General features: G+C 32.1%; 1 protein-coding gene across 1 annotated transcript; it reads left to right on the top strand.

The window, feature by feature from the left end:
- The first annotated feature begins 10140 nt into the window (after window positions 1–10140).
- On the top strand, window positions 10141–11004 carry LOC131063389 (cysteine-rich repeat secretory protein 38-like). Its single transcript, XM_057997195.2, has one exon. The coding sequence runs from the start codon at window positions 10141–10143 to the stop codon at window positions 11002–11004; it is 864 nt and encodes a 287-aa protein (XP_057853178.2).
- The last annotated feature ends 7197 nt before the right edge of the window (window positions 11005–18201 follow it).

The raw sequence follows: 18201 nt of genomic DNA on the forward strand, positions 1-18201 counted from the left end.
TATCCTCATTATTTGAGAGTCGTTGTTGTTAGAGTCAATGCCAAAAAAGTTGGTGGAAATCTTTCAAATTGTAAATGCATTTATTAGACAAGATGGGAAATGATAATTATGGCTTCTTCCTTGTTTATAGTGTCTTTCGTCTCCTCCAAGCTATCAGAGAGTTAACATGGGGGCTTCACTAGCTAGACAATATTATATCACATGCACTCATATTGGGGGGTTTAATATCCCCACCAAAAAGATCTTTTTGTCAAAATTCTCTTTTTTGGCTAGGTTGGGAGGCTTGATTTTCATTGTTATTTCTGGTTTAGTTTAGAAATATTTTGCCTTCTCCAATTTTGAACTCTGGTTTTTGGTAATTTTGGTTTTTCCCTTGATAATCATTGGGCAATTTTGTCGTCTTATTTAGTCTAGGGTTTGATTTATAGACAGATAAACTATTTTTTGTATCTTATGTCTACATTATTATTAAGTATAGTTGTCTATGGTCCTTTACTAATAAGATATTATTAAATTCAGCTTTAGAAATGTGGTGGATAAAAGTGGTGAAGAAGATGGTTTCTTTTTTCGAGGAACCAAGTATAAACCAAAAAAGGAATTCCATTCAAAAATACTTTCTTCATAGGCCAAGAATATCATAATCCCCAAATTCTAAGTATAACAATAAGAAAGAGGAATGCAATTTTAAATCATTGCAAGTGTTGCCTCAAAATTTAAGCTTGATTCTGCTTAAGAATGGATGAAAACCCTTGTATAATATCTATAAGGATGAGGTTGGTAGTCAAGTCTTCTTCTTTTTATGGCACCTCTTGTCACTTTATAAGTTTTCCCCTCTATTAAGGATAGAGCCAAAAAAAGTTAGCCCTAAGGATCTAGCCATTCCCCCTTTTATGTCTCTAGAACCTAAGACAAATTCTTATCCAAGGGGCTTAGAGCTATTCACCCCTCTTAAACCAAAAAGATGTAGACCTATGAGTATCTCCAAGTGTTTAAGCGAAAAATCCAAAAGGAATCATAATCAATCTTTCTCTTTGGTCTCAAGTTTAAAAATGGAAAAAGGAAGACCTTAGAGACTTATGGGGAAACAAAATTTGAGAGGCTCCCAATCTATGCCTTCAAAAAAAATTTCAACTATGTCTTCTATTCCTTCTAAGGATCCTACATGTTTTCCTATTTCCTTTCCCAATTTCACAAAAATCCAAGATGATCAATCCCCCTTGCAGTGCTCCTCTCTCGTCATTAATTCTGAGCATGAGGATTATGTATCTCCTTCTCCTCTAATGGAAGAATTAGCAGTAGTATGTGATTTCCTTGGTTTCTTATTGCCTCAGTCTGGCGAATCAGATGATTCTTGGTCACGAAAACAAGAACTAATTAAGAAAATACCGAATATGGAAGAATCAATAGAGGTAGATGATTACTCAAATGAATTTAATTCTAAAATAGGGGAGGCAAATACAATTCTAAAGGATAAGGAATCATTTGGAATATTTGAGTAGAAATCTATTAAACAAAAACTAGACCGTGGACAATCTACAAAGGGTAGAAGAGGCACAAGATCATCTCCAATTTTAAGGTCTTTGGAGGGGGAAGATAGGAATTAGCTAAAAATAAAAGACCTTTGGGGCAAAGGAAAGGGGAAATCCCATCTTTTGAGTCATGAAAATTATTTCATGGATTGTTAGGGGAATGAATGCCCCTACAAAGTAACACCTGGTTAGGCATTGCATAAAAATATCTATGTTGGAGGTGGTCATGCTCCAGGAAACTAAATTGAATAAGGATGAGATTTCCTCTTTCATAAAAAAATGGGCTATTGGGAAGTGGAATCAGTAGATGTAGTAGGAGTTATAGGTGGGTTGGCTATTTTGTGGAACCCAAGGAAAATATCATACTTACACCTTTCCTTGAAAATAAACATTGGATATGAATAATACTCTCAAACTTTTAGGAAGATATTAAGATTTCTATCTTTAAAATTTATGGACCAATTCAAAACAACATGAAATTGGCATTATGGAAAGATTTAAAAAGGTTAATGCAAAATATTCCCGAACAAAATGTGGTGTCAGGAGGGGATTTTAATGTGGTTCTTCATATTTAAAAGAAGTATGGAGGCATTTAGAAGGAGTCTTAGTCCCAAAATGACTTTAGAGACAAGGTAGTTAGGAACAACCTTTTGGATATAGTCACTGAAAATGGGGTTTTTACTTGGAATAACAGAAGATTAGGCTTTGGCTATATAGCGGAGAAACTAGACAACTTCTTCAAAGGGGATCTTTCCAAAGTAACTTTTACATTGAAATCAGCAATAATTCCTATTTTTGGTGTAGAACACTATCTGGTTCAATTATATATTTATGGAGATAAGAAGCCCATACATTGCCCTATTAAGTTTGAAAAATGTGTATGAGGGATGAAGAATTTGTTTCTCTAATAGATAATTGTTGGAATGAAGAGAGTTTTGAAGGTTCCAAGGTTTTTTGCTTCGTAGAAAAATTGAAAAAGATCAAACAAAAATTTCTAATCTAGAATAAGGAAAAAAAATTAAATATCTTTCATGAAAAGCTCAGAGTTGAAAAGGAAAAAGAGAAATTGAATTTGGAAGTTTGAGATTCAGGAATGGATCAAAATAGGTTTTTTAAGGAGAATGAACTACTCCAACTTCATGAAGAAATCCTAGATAAAGAGAAAATATTTTGGAGGCAAAAATCAAGAGATGTTTGGCTCTTAAAAGGTGGTAGAAATTCCAAATTCTTTCATAATAGCACTAAACAAAGAAGATATTTTAATAAAATTATGAGAATTAAAGATGAGCAAGATATTATGAGCAAGGAATTTGAGGAAATTTAAAAAAAAGTCAATGTCTTTCTTTTTAGATATCCTAAATAATTGGGAGGGATCAGAATTGGATCCGCAAAAGGTTTGTTTGAGAAATATTCCAAAAATATTATCAGAAGAAGATAAGTCAAAGGTAAATCATTTTTTTTTCTCTTGGGAAGCAGAAAAGGCTCTTAAACAACTCCACCCAGATAAATCCCCATGGTCCAGATGGATTTCTAGCTTTTGTTTTCCAAAAATGTTGGTCTATTCTAGGAAATGAGCTAGTAGAAGCCTTAGGGAAAGCAAGAAATTAAGGAAGGTTTTTGAAGGAGACCAATAACACTTTCATTGTGTTGGTCCCAAAGAGGGAAAAGTCCTTAAATTTTGAGGATTTTAGACCTATTTCTCTCTGCAATACTTTATATAATATTTTCTCAAAAGTTCTAGTAAAAATATTGAAGATTTCCCTACTCCTAATAATCTTAGAACAAACAGGGTTTATCCCAAGGAGATCCATCTTGTATGTAGTTATCATTGACCAAGAAGCAATCCACTCTTTTCAAATCAACAAGCACCCAAGTATGCTAATCAAATTAGACATTAGCAAGGCCTATGATAAAGTAGATTTGAGTTTCTTATGTAAATGTTAGGAGGCCTTTGGTTTTTCAAAAAAGTGGATCAATTTTATTTTAATTACATGTCTACTCCATGCTTTTCATTCTTAGTGAATGAATGTACTAAAGATTTCTTTGAATCTTCTAAAGGGTTTCGACAAGGAGATCCTATCTCTCCCTTCCTTTTTATCATTTTAGTTGAATCTTTGGGTAGAGATTTTCACAAATATCAACATGATGGAATGATTAAAGGTATTAGGATCACAAATGTAGTAGAGGCAGTGACTCATCAACAGTTTGCAGATGATACAATGTTATTTGGCAAAGCTAAAAGAAGACAACCTATCAATTTCAAGAAAGTTCCGAGGATGTATACTTGAGCATTAGGTCAACTAGTCAATAATGAGAAATCTAAGATTTTCTTCTTTAATGTAAAAAAGAGTATAGAGTCCCAAATTCTCTCTCCTCAATTTTAAAGAAGAGAAACTTCCTTGTATTTACCTAGGTTTACCATTAGACAAAGATATTATAACCTCTAAGGTTTGGGATTCCATGGGAGAAAGGATGGACAAGAAAATGGAATCCTAGAAATAAAAATGGCTCTCTTGGGCAGAAAGAATCATCATGGTAAATACAATCCTTTCATCTATCCCTATATAGGTTATGTCTTGTTTATCCCTCTCAATTGGAGCCAATGGTAAATTAGTTAAGAAAATGAGACCCTTCTAGAAAAGAATGATAGTAAAAAATAAAATGGCTTTGATAGCATGGGCAAAACTTTGTAAACCCAAATGCTTTTGGGGGGTTGGCTTGAGGAATCAATTATGAGAAAATAAAGCTTTAGGAGCAAAGCTAACTTGGAAAATTTATAGAGATCCTAATTGGAAATGGGTATGAATTCTCAAAGAAAAGTACTTGGATGACATGAGCTTAGAAGGAATTTTCAGAATTCAAAACCCACTAAAAGGATCAAGGATCTGGAACTTTATTTTGAGTTGCAGAAATCTGATTTCAGACAACATCACATGGAATGTGAAAGATGGAAGAAAAGATATTTTTTGGTCAGATTCATGTGGTGGCTACTTGACTTTAGATTCAACGCTAGGACAAACAAACCTTAAGGTTTTTGCTAAAAAATAGGTGGGGTTTGTTTGGCAAAGCTTATATTGAAAAAGGATGAGGAGAACCAATCCTTAGGTTGGAAATGAAAATTTTTGATGAATTACTAGCAGATATGAAAGAATTAAAAGCTTTTAAGGATATCCTATAACAAAGATCCCTAATAATGGCTTGGATTCAATCATTTGGCTAGGGGAAAACTCAGGGAGCTATAACTCTAAGGATGGCTATAAGGCTATAGGCTATAAGGCTATATTTTTCATGGGCAGCTCTGTAGGGAAGAATCCTAATAGGATAATGGTTCAAAAAGATTGGGTTTTTAGGGCCCTCAAAATGTGTCGTATGTGAGTTGGAATAAGAACCAATTAACAAAATTCTCCTTTCCTATCCCTTTGCCTCTAAGTGTTGGCAATGGCTTTGTGCCAAATTAGGTTGGGTTATTGCCCTGCCTAATAAGATATCAAGTTTTTTCAAAGGTTGGCCTAATCTTTTCTCTTATAGTTTATTCCATTCATTATGAATTTATTTCCCTTCAATAACTATTTAGGAAATTTGGAAGAAAAGGAACAAAACAATCTTTAAAGGGGAAAAATTACCATGAAAAATAATAACTAACAAATCGAAAGCAACTATTGTAGAAGTAGTAAATGGTGGACTCTCATTTCTATTATCAAAAGAAACTCAATTTTCTTGTTGGGATAGTAAGATGAGAGAAAATTGATATGGCTTAAAGATTCCTTCCTTTGTTTGAAAAGGGGGTGAGGAGACTACAAATCAAAGAAAGAAGGAAAAATGGTCTCCACCAAAAGTTGGTTGGTATAAACTGAATTTTGATGGGGCCTCTAGAGTAAACCCAGGGGTTTTTGAGGCAAGTTGCATCATTCAATCTTTAGATGGTAAGATTCAAGCCAAGTTATCTAAAATGTTAACAAAGGATACCAATAATGTGGTAGAAATTCAAGCTTCTATACAAGGGCTATTAATTTGTAGGGAACTTGGCCTTAAAAAGAGTCAAATTGAAGAAGATTCAACAATTATTATCAATTTTGTTAGGTCTAGTAACACTACAAATTGGAGACTCAACTCTTTCCTAAGTAGAGCAACTGATTTACTTAAAGCTTTTGAAGCTTTCACTACTCATCATATTTACAATTAAACCAATGGGATGGTAGATTCTCTAGGAAAAAGAGGTGCTGATGGAAATATTGAGAAAAGAATCAAATCATAAAGTCCTCAAGAATTGTTTTTTTCTCTGAACGAATAACCCTTCCTCCTCTCCTCAATATTTGAATTCTGCTTCATTGGGCATATTTAACAATAATTGACTTTTCGTGGAGTCTCTGATCCCAATGGATGTTTTAGAAGGATGGAACTTCATTTTGAACTTCAAAATCTAAATAGATTCTTATTCCAGAGCCAACAGACATATCAAAATGAATTCATAGAATTTACTCAAGGTAGAAATAAAAGGGTCATTTTCTAGGGCGACATGCCAACAATTTTAAATTACGATGACGAGGGAGGATATTTTAATAATTTTCATGCTTCCACTGGTTGGCAAAAGTAGGGCATGTAAAGGCTTCAGTTATTAACTTCATTAGAATCTCATCCATATTAATTGAAAGTATTTATTACTCGGTGGAATGCTTTTCAAATCTAGTGGTCTTTATCAAATCACGATGTCTTTTATTTTTCCGTTAGAAGTTGATCCTAAATTTTCACTTCCTTTTTTGGCAGAGATGTTTTCTTTTAGTAGGCTTCTTAGTTTTAGTTATCCTCAGTGTTTGAGAGTTGTTGTTGTCAAAGGCAATGCCTAAAAAGTTGGTGGAAATATTTCAACTTGCAAATACATTTATTAGACAAGATGGGAAATGATCATTTTGGCTTCTTCCTCATTTCTAGTGCCTTTCATTTCCTCCAAGCTATCAAAGAGTTAACACAGAGGCTTCACTAGCTAGGCAGTATTATATCACATGCATTCATATTGGGGGGTTTAATATCCCCCCAAAAAGCTCTTTTTTGTCAAAATTCTCTTTTTTGGCTAGGTCAGGAGGCTTAATTTGCATTGTTATTTCTGGTTTAGTTCTCTATATGGCGACATGACAACAATTTTAAATTAAGATGACAAGGGAGGATATTTTAATAATTTTCTTGCCTCCACTAGTTGGCAAAATTAGGGCATGTAAAAGCTTCAGTTATTAATTTCATCAGAATCTCATGCATAGTAATTGAAAGCATTTATTACTCGATGGAATGCTTTTCAAATCTAGTGGTCTTTATCAAATCATGATGTCTTTTATTTTTCCATTAGAAGTTGATCCTAAATTTTCACTTCCTTTTTTGGCGGAGGTGTTTTCTTTTAGTAGGCTTCTTAGTTTTAGTTATCCTCATTGTTTGAGAGTCATTGTTGTCAGAGGCAATGCCTAAAAAGTTGGTGGAAATCTTTCAACTTGCTAATGCATTTATTAGACAAGATGGGAAATGATCATTTTGGCTTCTTCCCTATTTCTAGTGCCTTTCATCTCCTCCAAGCTATTAGAGAGTTAACACAGAGGCTTCAGTAGCCAGGCAATATTATATCACATGCATTCATATTGGGGGGTTTAATATCCCCCAAAAGAGCTCTTTTTTGTCAAAATTCTCTTTTTTGGCTAGGTCAGGAGGCTTAATTTGCATTGTTATTTCTGGTTTAGTCTAGAAATCTTTTGTCTTCTCCAATTCCGAACTTTGGTTTCTGGTAATTTTGGTTTTTCCCTTGATAATTGTTTTGCAATTTTGTAATCTTATTTAGTCTAGGGTTTGATTTACAGACTGGTAAACTATTTTTGTATCTTATGTCTATATTATTATTAAATATATTTGGCTATGATCCTTTATTGATAAAAAAATATAAAATAAATTTAAAAAATACTAAAATATATTAAGATATATATATTAAGGGTATAGTTTTTTTATTTTAAATATATTTATCTCATCTAATTAAAAAAATTGAAATATTAAATATATAAAGATATAAAATAGTGATAAAAACTTTAACATGTTAGTGTTAAAATAGAATTTTGGTAATTTAATAACTACTAGAGATAGTACCCATTACCCATTGTATTAATTAAAAAAAGAGATTTACATTGTCAACTAGACTAATGTTATACCATATCTACCATGATCCACTCCATACTACCTATTCTTAATGATACTTTTCATCATAAACTATAATTACAGTCATGACCCCTACTATTTACATATATGTTTCAATAGCTACAAATTCCATATAGTCTAGTATATACACTCTACCAATACCCATAGCTAAAGCACTTCCCAACTTACAAAATAGTGCGTAGCTACCCCACATAAAACCACAAAATTTTTCACTAGACCTGGAAAATGGTGATAGTGAATATCAATTTCAAAAAATGAAAATGTATCTTCATCATAGGAGGATGTGTCTACCCATCAATCTTCCTCCCCGCCCTCTCTCAACTTCCTTAATGCCACGACTCTAGTCACCACTGGACAGTCCATGACACACACGCCATCAACAGAGTTGGCCACCCCCTCCTCCACATCTCTGAAATCATTTGCCACCCAATCTTCACCCGTGCCAAAACCCCTATCTTCCCTACTCTCGCAGTCACTTTCCCAACAATATGCCTTCTTCCTCTATGTAGCTCTTCACCCATTCTCCTTCCGTCTCCTGGTTGATCGTAACAAGCCACATCAGGAAATTAATGCTTCATTCCATTGCCCTCCCACCGCTCTTCAAGCATCTCTGGTAGTTGGGTGCAGACTATAGGGAATTTCCTCCTCTACCTTACACCCAATCGGCTTGTAGTAGTCTTATGTGAGCGGAGTGAGGAGGTTGTCCTCTATATTATCCAGAATGGCGTGAATTTCCCCTAAAAAACATGTTTGAACACCATTTGGCATAGGCATTTGGCCATCACCTTTGACACTCCCATGTAAACCATCATCGCCAAGAACGTTGCTGTGATGTCTGTGTTCACCCTGTAGCGATGATTGGCTTTTATGGACTCTTCTCTTAGCACCTTTTTCACCGCATGCAGGTCTAAGGACTGGCCCAAGGCTAAAATGACCTTCATGTGCTTGTCTGTCACTTCACTATCACTTCACTTAGAAATGCCATCTAGCAGGATGGGCACATCCATCACTCATTGCTCAAAGTGGTATGTTGGTAGAGAAAGTAGAGTGAATCATCATTCTTCACTGCCTTCTATAAATATTACGTCAGCTTGTGTCGATATGATGAGGTTCTAACAAATCCATTTTATGCCCTATCGTCCGGCACATTGCCCCAAATCTAAGGCTTTCTTCTTGGGATATTTGCCAACCTATGTTGCCTGGGTGAAGTACTTGATACGTTTCCTTATTCTAGTGAGTCACTATCCATACATCATCTTCCCTTGTGTCTTAGCCACATGTCTACCATCCGTGCACTATTAGTTATGTTTCAAATTCTTAGTGTTAAAATATTTCATATTTATTAAAATTCTAAAATTTCTAACTATATTTTATATATCTATATATTTTTTATGATTCAAAATTAATTATTTATAGATAAAGACAAATATAATACAATAAATTATGTGAATAAATTATTTAATTTTCAAAGCAGAACATATATATTTCTTAAATAAATAAAAAAATCTCTTATATGAAAACTTGTATAAATATAATTTTAAATAAATAAAGAATAAATCATTATTAAAATACATCATTTTTATCTTAACAATTCTATAAAAAAACAATCCAATACACATATAACTATTTCAACCAAATTAACCCAATTTAAATTTTATATTTTACTATTACAGTTCTTATATGCCTAAGCCCATACTTAGCTTATATCACAACAAAAGAAAAGGGAATGGTATTAGTGGGCCCCACCACATAAGTCAGTTAAGTCCAGTGTGACAGCTTTGAATTATATTCGATACAATTATTAATATATTACATTACTGTAATAATAAAAAAAATTATTTTTTTATATGGAACAAAACAATTAAAAAAATAATACAATAGATAAAGCTATAAGATAGCTAAAAACACCTGTCTGGTTATATAAACTAAAATTAGATAAATACAATGACAAAAAGAATCTGACCAAACAAACAAGAGACACAAAGCTCTTGTTTTTCCCTAAGGGGACAAATTAGACGAGAATTACCAAGAATTGACATACCCCAAGTAGACTGCTTTGTTCAATGGGAAGTATAATATTATAATAGTAGTCCGTGACAAAAATTTCCCGTCCAATAGAGTGAGGTCAATTCTTTTAAATAGTTCTCAAAGTTAAAATACTTTGAAATGAAAGCAAAGCATTATCAGTTGTAACGCGTGAATATGGATTTGCACTATTGTTTTTTACTGATCTTGAAAACTACTCCTGTTTTTCCTGCAGGATGGAACATAGAAATGGTCAGAGCGGAAATCTTAAAGTTCTGAAAGAGACATTTTTTCCTAGTTAAATCCATTTCTTACCAGTCACTCCTTTTACTGTAACGATAATGCCATTATCATTAATAAAACTCGACATTTATGGCGATTTTAACGAGAGAAGGCAACAATGCCATTATCATTAGTAAACTCGGGCATTTACAACAATCTTACATATAAATATGTGGGTACAATTGAGGCTTCTGTGAACGCCAAAGGAGATTCTCTGCAAGTTTCTCTTTCCCAATCTTTTCAGAGGTTCAAAATGTCTCTTCTTTTGCTTTTTCTGATGATTGTCCCTTCAGTCCTCTGCAGTGATTACAGATGGTCTAGTTGCGACAATCCCTCAACATACGCAGAGGGTAGTAAGTATTCCACAAACTTGAACCAAGTTCTCAATGACCTGTCTTTTAATGCACCCAAAAGTTTAGGGTTTAACACATCTTTCCGGGGCACATATCCCAATGAAGTCTATGGCTTACTCCAGTGTATGGGGTATATATCACCAGCCAAATGCTCAGATTGTTCAAGGCAGGCAATTAACAGTAGTCAAGAATACTGCCCTAACAACATGGGTGTGCGGGTGTGGATGGAACAGTGCTTCTTGCACTATGATAACAACAGTTTCATTTCAACACTAGATGCCACTCCTATTGTTCTCTCAAGTTACGATAATGTGACAGGCAATATAGAGAATTTTAAGGCCACAACCTCTAGTCTTCTTTCATTTTTGTCTGATACAGCTTGTACATCTGCGAATAAGCTATTTGCTGTAGGATCGGCCACCTACTCGACTTCCAATCAGGTATACGGTCTAGTTCAGTGCTGGAGAGATTTATCCATCAATGATTGTAAGTCCTGTTTGGATGAAGCAACACAAGCGTTGGAGGAGTACTATACGCAACAAGGAGCTCAGGTTCTGTCAGGAAGCTGCACAGTCAGATATGAGGTGTACCCATTTTTTGAGGCTTTGCCTCAAGGAATGGCCGATTAAAAAGTTTAATCAACAGTTTGTTAGTAGTTCGGAATCGGCATGAAGATCTTAGCTCTCTTGTTGATTTGGGTTTTCCTTGTTTAAATTGTATGTATTGTGTTAAGGGCATGTAGCAGAGAAATTTAAAAAAGAACTGTAGTTAATAAATTGGAATCTCATTAATCTTTAGTTCTATCATGCTTGTATTTTCTGGCCATTGTAATGGAAGAATTGTCGTTCAGGTTACTGCTCAACTGTCTTGTTTATGTAGGAAATCATATATCTGCAGTGTATATAATTTCTTAATCAATGTTTGGTATAATATTTATTGATTCTTCAGAATAATAAAGAATTAGAAGGTGATTTGAGTTGCTTTTATTTTATATTTTATATAATTTCTTAATCAACATTTTAAGGTTATATTTAATGATTGGTCATAATAATAAAGAATTAGAAAATAATTTGACTTGCTTTATTATTGTAATATATAATATTTGAATCAACATTTCAGATCATAGTAATTCATCATAATTGTTGAGGTTAAAGTTGAACTCCAAAGAAATGTCTTGAAACTTGTTAGTCCATCATACAATATAAAAATGAAAGCTACATGAAACTTAACTTCAACCAATGAAGTAACATGAAGTAAATGAAACAAACAATATTATACCTTTCATGATTTACACCTCATTGTGTCCTAACTCCACTGTTCCTAGTTGCAGATGATTTGCTCTCAGATAAGCACTGGTAGCTTCCAGGATGGCATATGAAGAATGGAATGATAGTTAACTGATCCTATGATATACATATGCAAATGATATTAAGGCTATGATAAGAATTCTAAAATTGCTAATTGCTTCAAACTCAAACTCATGGATGCAAGATGAAGACTCCTAGAATGACTATATGATTAGCTATTAGTCTATTGGTTTCAAAATGGCTTAGGAGACCTTTTTTTATAGATTTTTGAGTGCGTGAGCTTAGGTGGCAGAGATCAACGACCATGATTGAATCTTGCAAATTGGATGGCTATGAGCAAGAAGTTGAAGGTTGAGAGAAAGGGGGAAGGAGAAAACAAGTGTCACTCATCTCACCTTGACTGAGTTGAAGAATTGAGAGGATATAGGATAGTTGGAGAAGATGTAGGAATGAGAGGACAAGTGGACTCAAGTCCTCCTATGATATAGGGATGTTGGAGAGAATATAAAAGAAGGTTAGGAAATATGTGTACGTACACAATATTTCATTTATTTTGGAAGTTGGAGATAAGTGGCTAATAAATGATTTTATTTTATTTTATTTTGTTGAATTAATTTAGCCATATGATGGATAAGTTGGCAAAAGGAAGTTGCAGTGGGGATGGAAAGGTGAGTTGGAAAAGGGATTAAATAATTAATAAATTATTTAATTAATGAGACTATAGGATAGTAGATAGAGGAATAATTAAATATTAGATATTTAATTAATTGATTAGAAGAAAAGGATATAAAAAATTAATTAATAAAATATTTCAATTAAATTAATTAATAGAAGGACATGAAAATAAATTAAATAAATTATTCTTTTCAAATTAACTATTTAATAGAAGAATAATTATTAAATAAATATAAATTTTTTATTTAATCGCTCATAGCCAATTTTATGTGTATACAATAATAATAATAATAATAAATAACTAAAAAATAATTTATATTATTTTTAGTCATTGATTGTAAAAATAAAAATAGTTTATGTTTATTCTAACTTCATCTCTTAGCAATATTTATAGTTTTTTAATTTCATAAATTAAAACAAGTGTCTATCGAGGACATCATAAGAATTGGTTTCTCATTACCCTTGTTGCTTGATCAACTTTGAATTAGAGAATGCTTTATCAAACTTGCCCATGATGGATACTTGTTCACTTAGTATTTGATGCAGATGGCACTTCTATAATCTACAATCAATAGTAAAAAACTTTGTCCAGTCCCTATTAACAAATTCCATAATATGCTATGTTCCTATAAATCATGCAATTGAAAAGTAACTTATATAGGCCAAACATCACAAGAACTTTAAGATTTCAAAATCTAAGAGAAAGAAAAAAGAAGAAGTAAGGATAGACAATAATATTAGGTTATCCTCCATTAATAAAAACCCAAGTTATAGATAGAATATTTCTAGATAAAAGTCACTTAGCACCAAAACCAATAATAACACAAAAAATAACTAAATGAGTTACAAAAGCCCAAAACGTAGGAACTGTCAAAATAGCAATTATAACTCATAACCCGCAAATAATTATGAAGAAACAAAATGGATGGGTTGAAGATATATACAATTAAACAACCATTACATTCACTTCCCCATATTTTATAAGTTTGAACTTCCCACTCTAGAAGGACTAGACCATGGTTGCCACCAATTTGAGGGTGTATAACTTTTAGAAGGCATGTCATTAAGGCATCCTCTTGGGATTCCTTGGCACAAGTTAAGCCATTTCTAAAGCTTCCAACCCTAGTTCTCCTAGTGTTGACTCCAACATTTAGTTAGACTAGTAAACCTATACAAAGTGATTAATGCATAAGCAATTTAATATAATTAGTACTGCAATTCCTCATTCCATTCATACTTCACATCATTACTTTCATACTACTTTCATATTGAGTTAGGTAGTCACTTTTAACAAATTTTCCTATTTCATATGTGAGATAATTTTCGTGATCATATTCATATTTATGTAATATTTTTTCCTCTTGAACACTATTAGAGTGAATTCAGGCTTCAACATATACTTTTTACAGTTCAACTATAATATTATTAGATGAATCCTGCTATAGCTATTAACAATTTTTTGTTTTTACTCTCTTCAAAGCATTTATCTCTTTTTCTCCGAATTTTGACTTCAACTATCTTCTTGGTTGCTCTAAGATTTAATTTTTCTTTTCTAATTCAAAATTTATCTTCATGTATATGAGACAATGCTACCACTTTTAATGGTTAGACCTCAATCCACAATTTTAAGAGTGTTTTCCTTCCTTCATGCTAAAACTCATAAATATTCTCTCTATTTTGCTAGATTATATTCTATCATAGTTCTACTTAAGACCTACCTAACATAAAATTACAAGTATCTATTCACATTAAATTATAGAACACTTCATTGACATATGGACCAATTTTACTTCCTTTATAATTAAACTCATAGGTATTCCCTCTATGTTAGTGGATTACATTTGGATCATACTTCTAAGACCTACCTAACAAAAAACAACATACATCTATTGGTAACACAACATAGAGAATTTTATCCACACTTTGACCGATTTTGAAGGCAACAAGGCAAGAGTTATTCACGGGTACACAAAAAAATCTTCTTTAACCATGAAATCGAGTCGGTTTTATATTTTTGAGTGCTAGAAAGATATAATTATTGAACCATTTATCTACTAAAAAAATTGTATGTGTATTCAACATCTATGAACATATTATATAACTTGTTCTTATATTAAATTTTATTATAAGGACTTTCTTCCTCCTTGAATTAGCTTTGGGGATTTCTTTGCCATGATATATTAAAGTTATTGTCAAAGTCAAGTTCTCTCACGACCTAAATTTATGTCTTTATAACAAGGTATTTTCTTTTTCTTTCACCATCATTACCTTTTTGAGGGATTTTATAGTAGTCTATGGAGAAATTTAAAGGCATCCACCCTATAGAAGGTGGTTTCCTTAATCCTCTGCCTTAAGGGCTACCTTGTCTTTGAATATAGATTTCATATTCTTTCCTTATTTTGTCTTTTTAATCAATATAGGTTCCAAAAAAATCTCCTTCCCTTTATTTTGACAAATATCACCCATTTTAGTCATTGTTTAATTTTTTTAGTACAATTTCTCTTCTACATTTCTTCTATATTCCCAACATTTATTTGTAATAATAAGTTCAGCTATGGATTCTTGTCATAAGTTAAAAAAATTAGTTCATTCGTATTTCAAGCTACCATTTACCATTCACTATCATATATATTATCCAAATTTTTGGACACATACCTTATTCAATATAAGTTTGCATAAACTAATCCATATTTTTAGATTCTAAAATTGTTTAATAAAATTTATTGGTGATCTAAGAGAAATAATTGAGATCTTAGATATTTAAATATCTCAGTGAAAAGCATATATATATATATATATTTTCTTGTCCTCTATTCAAACTCTCCATATTTGTTTTGCAATAGGATTACATGCAACATGAAGTCGGATGTAAATTTTTTATTCTTCTTGGGTAACCTTCATCCATGGTTTCTATCTAAAATCATTTCTCCAACTCTTAGATCTAGTCTTAAAATATATAAGGGTTCATCCACATTTACTTTTGAATTTTTTTGATTCAATGCTATAATAGGAAAGTTGATAGGATATAATACTCTAACCATATTTCAATGTCCCTTAGTTCCTCTTTGGACTTGTCCTATTATAATTTATCCTCGAGGGCCTCTATCCTTTTAAATGCTTCACAAATGTTTCACTAAGGGCCTACATTTCTTCTACGCTTCTTCCAAAATTCATGTTGAATCCACTTTAGGTCATTATGGATTTCTTTAATACTAAAAGTGATGCAGATAAAACCTTTGTTCCCTATAATTACTGCCCAAAAATGATGTTGATTCCTTGTTAATAAATTCTGGAATATATCATCTTCTTAAAAGTTATATAAGCTATACATCATATATTTTAAAATCTATAAATCAAAATAGCATAAAATATATTCTCAAAGACAAGGTGGCATGAAACACATTCCTTCTCCCTCATGAAAGACAGGTAAAATTTCAAATTTGGCATAATTTTTTTTTATTCCACTCCTAAAGCATCATTAATATGGTTCACCTTATTTCAAGTATATATCAACCATAACTAAAGAGAAAGGATTTAAATCTACCAATTAGTAAATAAGTTAACATTTAATATCTCTCTTAATTGCTCCTAATTTTCCTACACTAGTGACCCTACCATTTAATACTATTGCAACCACAAAAAATCCATGAAAAAAACATAAAATATGACCCTTCCTAATAATTACAAAATAAAATAGAAATCACTCCATATCATATCTAGCATGAAAAATAAATTATAGGTCAATTAATTATTAGAGTCTTGTCATTTTTGTTATTTAAAAATAAAATTAGTTTTTGCTTCTAAAAAATTCATGACCATATATATAAAGTATGTATCTGTATAATTGTAATACCAAAATTACAAGTTCCCATTGGTATTGGTATTAGATATTTTCATGACTTGTATATCACCCAAAAGTAAAAATAGCATAATTTATATTACCCAAAAATCCAAAATAAAGTACCCTCATATACCACTTAAAATATAAAATTAGACTGAAAATTATTGAAACACCTAGTATTATCCTTTGATTCTAACCATTTTTGGCATTTATAATGAGAGAAAAGAACTAATAACAAGTTTTCATGGGTTTAATCTTGTTATTTTCTTAAGAAAATTCACTACCACTAGAGCCTTCTTGTTAAAGACTTCTCTATTTTGTCATTTGACACTATATTGAAGGTATCCATAGACCAACCTACTTGTGTAGACCAGGTCCAAGGAGTGCTTCTATCAAGATATCATCAATCTCATCTAATTACTCAATCTTATTAATCCTTTTATTTCTTTTATAATTGTATTATTATCCTATTTGAAATACAATTGGACAAAGTTGTGATGGAAAAACAAAACTACACACTCCGACATGACGCTTTACAATATAGTGCATGTACAAAATAAGGCACAACAAAATATGCAAAATCCCAATAAATCATACACACGAGTGACACTTTATCATAGCGCATCTACAAACAAAGAAGTGTATAAAAGGATGCTCAAAATGCTAAAATAGGGCAAAGTGCTAGAAATACTTGTAGAACAACCTAAGAGAAGCTATCCAATCCAAACAAAAGTCCCCAGGAGCCAAAATGACCAAGTAATCAGCCATAAGTGAAAACAAAAAATAATTAATAAAAAATACCTAGGGAAAATCTAAAAAATAATATAAGATCTAGAAAGAACGCTCTGAGAGCTTTTAGACAATATCTAGTTTTTGAAAAATGAAGTTTTCATGTGCAAGATATATCCCCAGAAGTGCAAAAATGAGAGTTGACTTCAATAGCCTATTGTAGTCGCCAAGAGAAAATTTAGATCAAACAAACTATAGATTCAAATCGCCCTTTGAACCATCTTTCCAACAATGTCTAGAAGTCAAAAAAATGGATGTTGTATGAGCAAGTTGTAGTAAAAAAACCTATTGCATGCGAAAATGGGCTTGGAGGTTTGAAAGGGTTTCCAAAAAATAGAAAGTTTTTTAAATTAAAAGCTTTCAAAAAATAGTAACTTTCCAAAAATAGAAAGTTTTTGAAAATAGAAATGTTCTACGCAAGGCAAATCTGGGGCCCTACAATGCTTCTAAGAAAACAAACCCTTAAAACTTGAGAAGACCTGTTTGCTGATTCCAAACTCTGATACCATGTTGGGGCAATGATTTCGCTCTAGTACCATATTTAATTAAATATCAAACTTTGATACCATGTTCAATTTAGCAACACAAGCCTGTAAAATCAAACAACAAAGTAGAACACCTTCCACAAATGAGACTAGTAAAAAAAATATGTCATATTCCTCAAAAGAAAAGATTATAGGATCAAATTACAAAGAATAATGATGTTCTTATAAAGAAAGCACAAATATTTTTTAAGCTAAATTTAGGAGAACTAAAGTGCAAGCATGGGGAGCTAAACAGAGCTCACCCATAGCTTGAACTAAATCTATGAAAGAAAACTCTAGATAACAAAAAACACCTAAGTTTAGCTTAAGTGAAAAAATATATAAAGGTCCTAATTAATTAAATAATTACATAACTATCCTCATTATTCCAACAATATTGATGACATGTGCCTAAAGTTTCTTTAAGTAAAGAAAGTGAGGTTGAAGGTAAGGAGATGTTTGCATGTACATAATTTTTATCTTGTGATGCTGATCAAAAAAGTTATTTTAAAACTAATACTATTTTGAAGATCAATGAAGAGGACTAAGAAAGCATGGGAAAAGAATAAGTGAGCCCATTTGGCTAGTTATAAGGTCAAATAATGAAGGTCTTGGATATGGTAAGAAAGATAGATATGGTTTTGCTAGTGTTGTAGGTTCATGCAAATCAGCTCAAAGAATCTAGTGTTA

Source organism: Cryptomeria japonica, chromosome 7, assembly GCF_030272615.1.
Source record: "Cryptomeria japonica chromosome 7, Sugi_1.0, whole genome shotgun sequence".
Classification (NCBI taxonomy): Eukaryota; Viridiplantae; Streptophyta; class Pinopsida; order Cupressales; family Cupressaceae; genus Cryptomeria; species Cryptomeria japonica.

Coding starts and splice junctions, on each gene's coding strand:
- LOC131063389 (XM_057997195.2), top strand. CDS start 10,141: ATGCCATTATCATTAGTAAACTCGGGCATTTACAACAATCTTACATAT.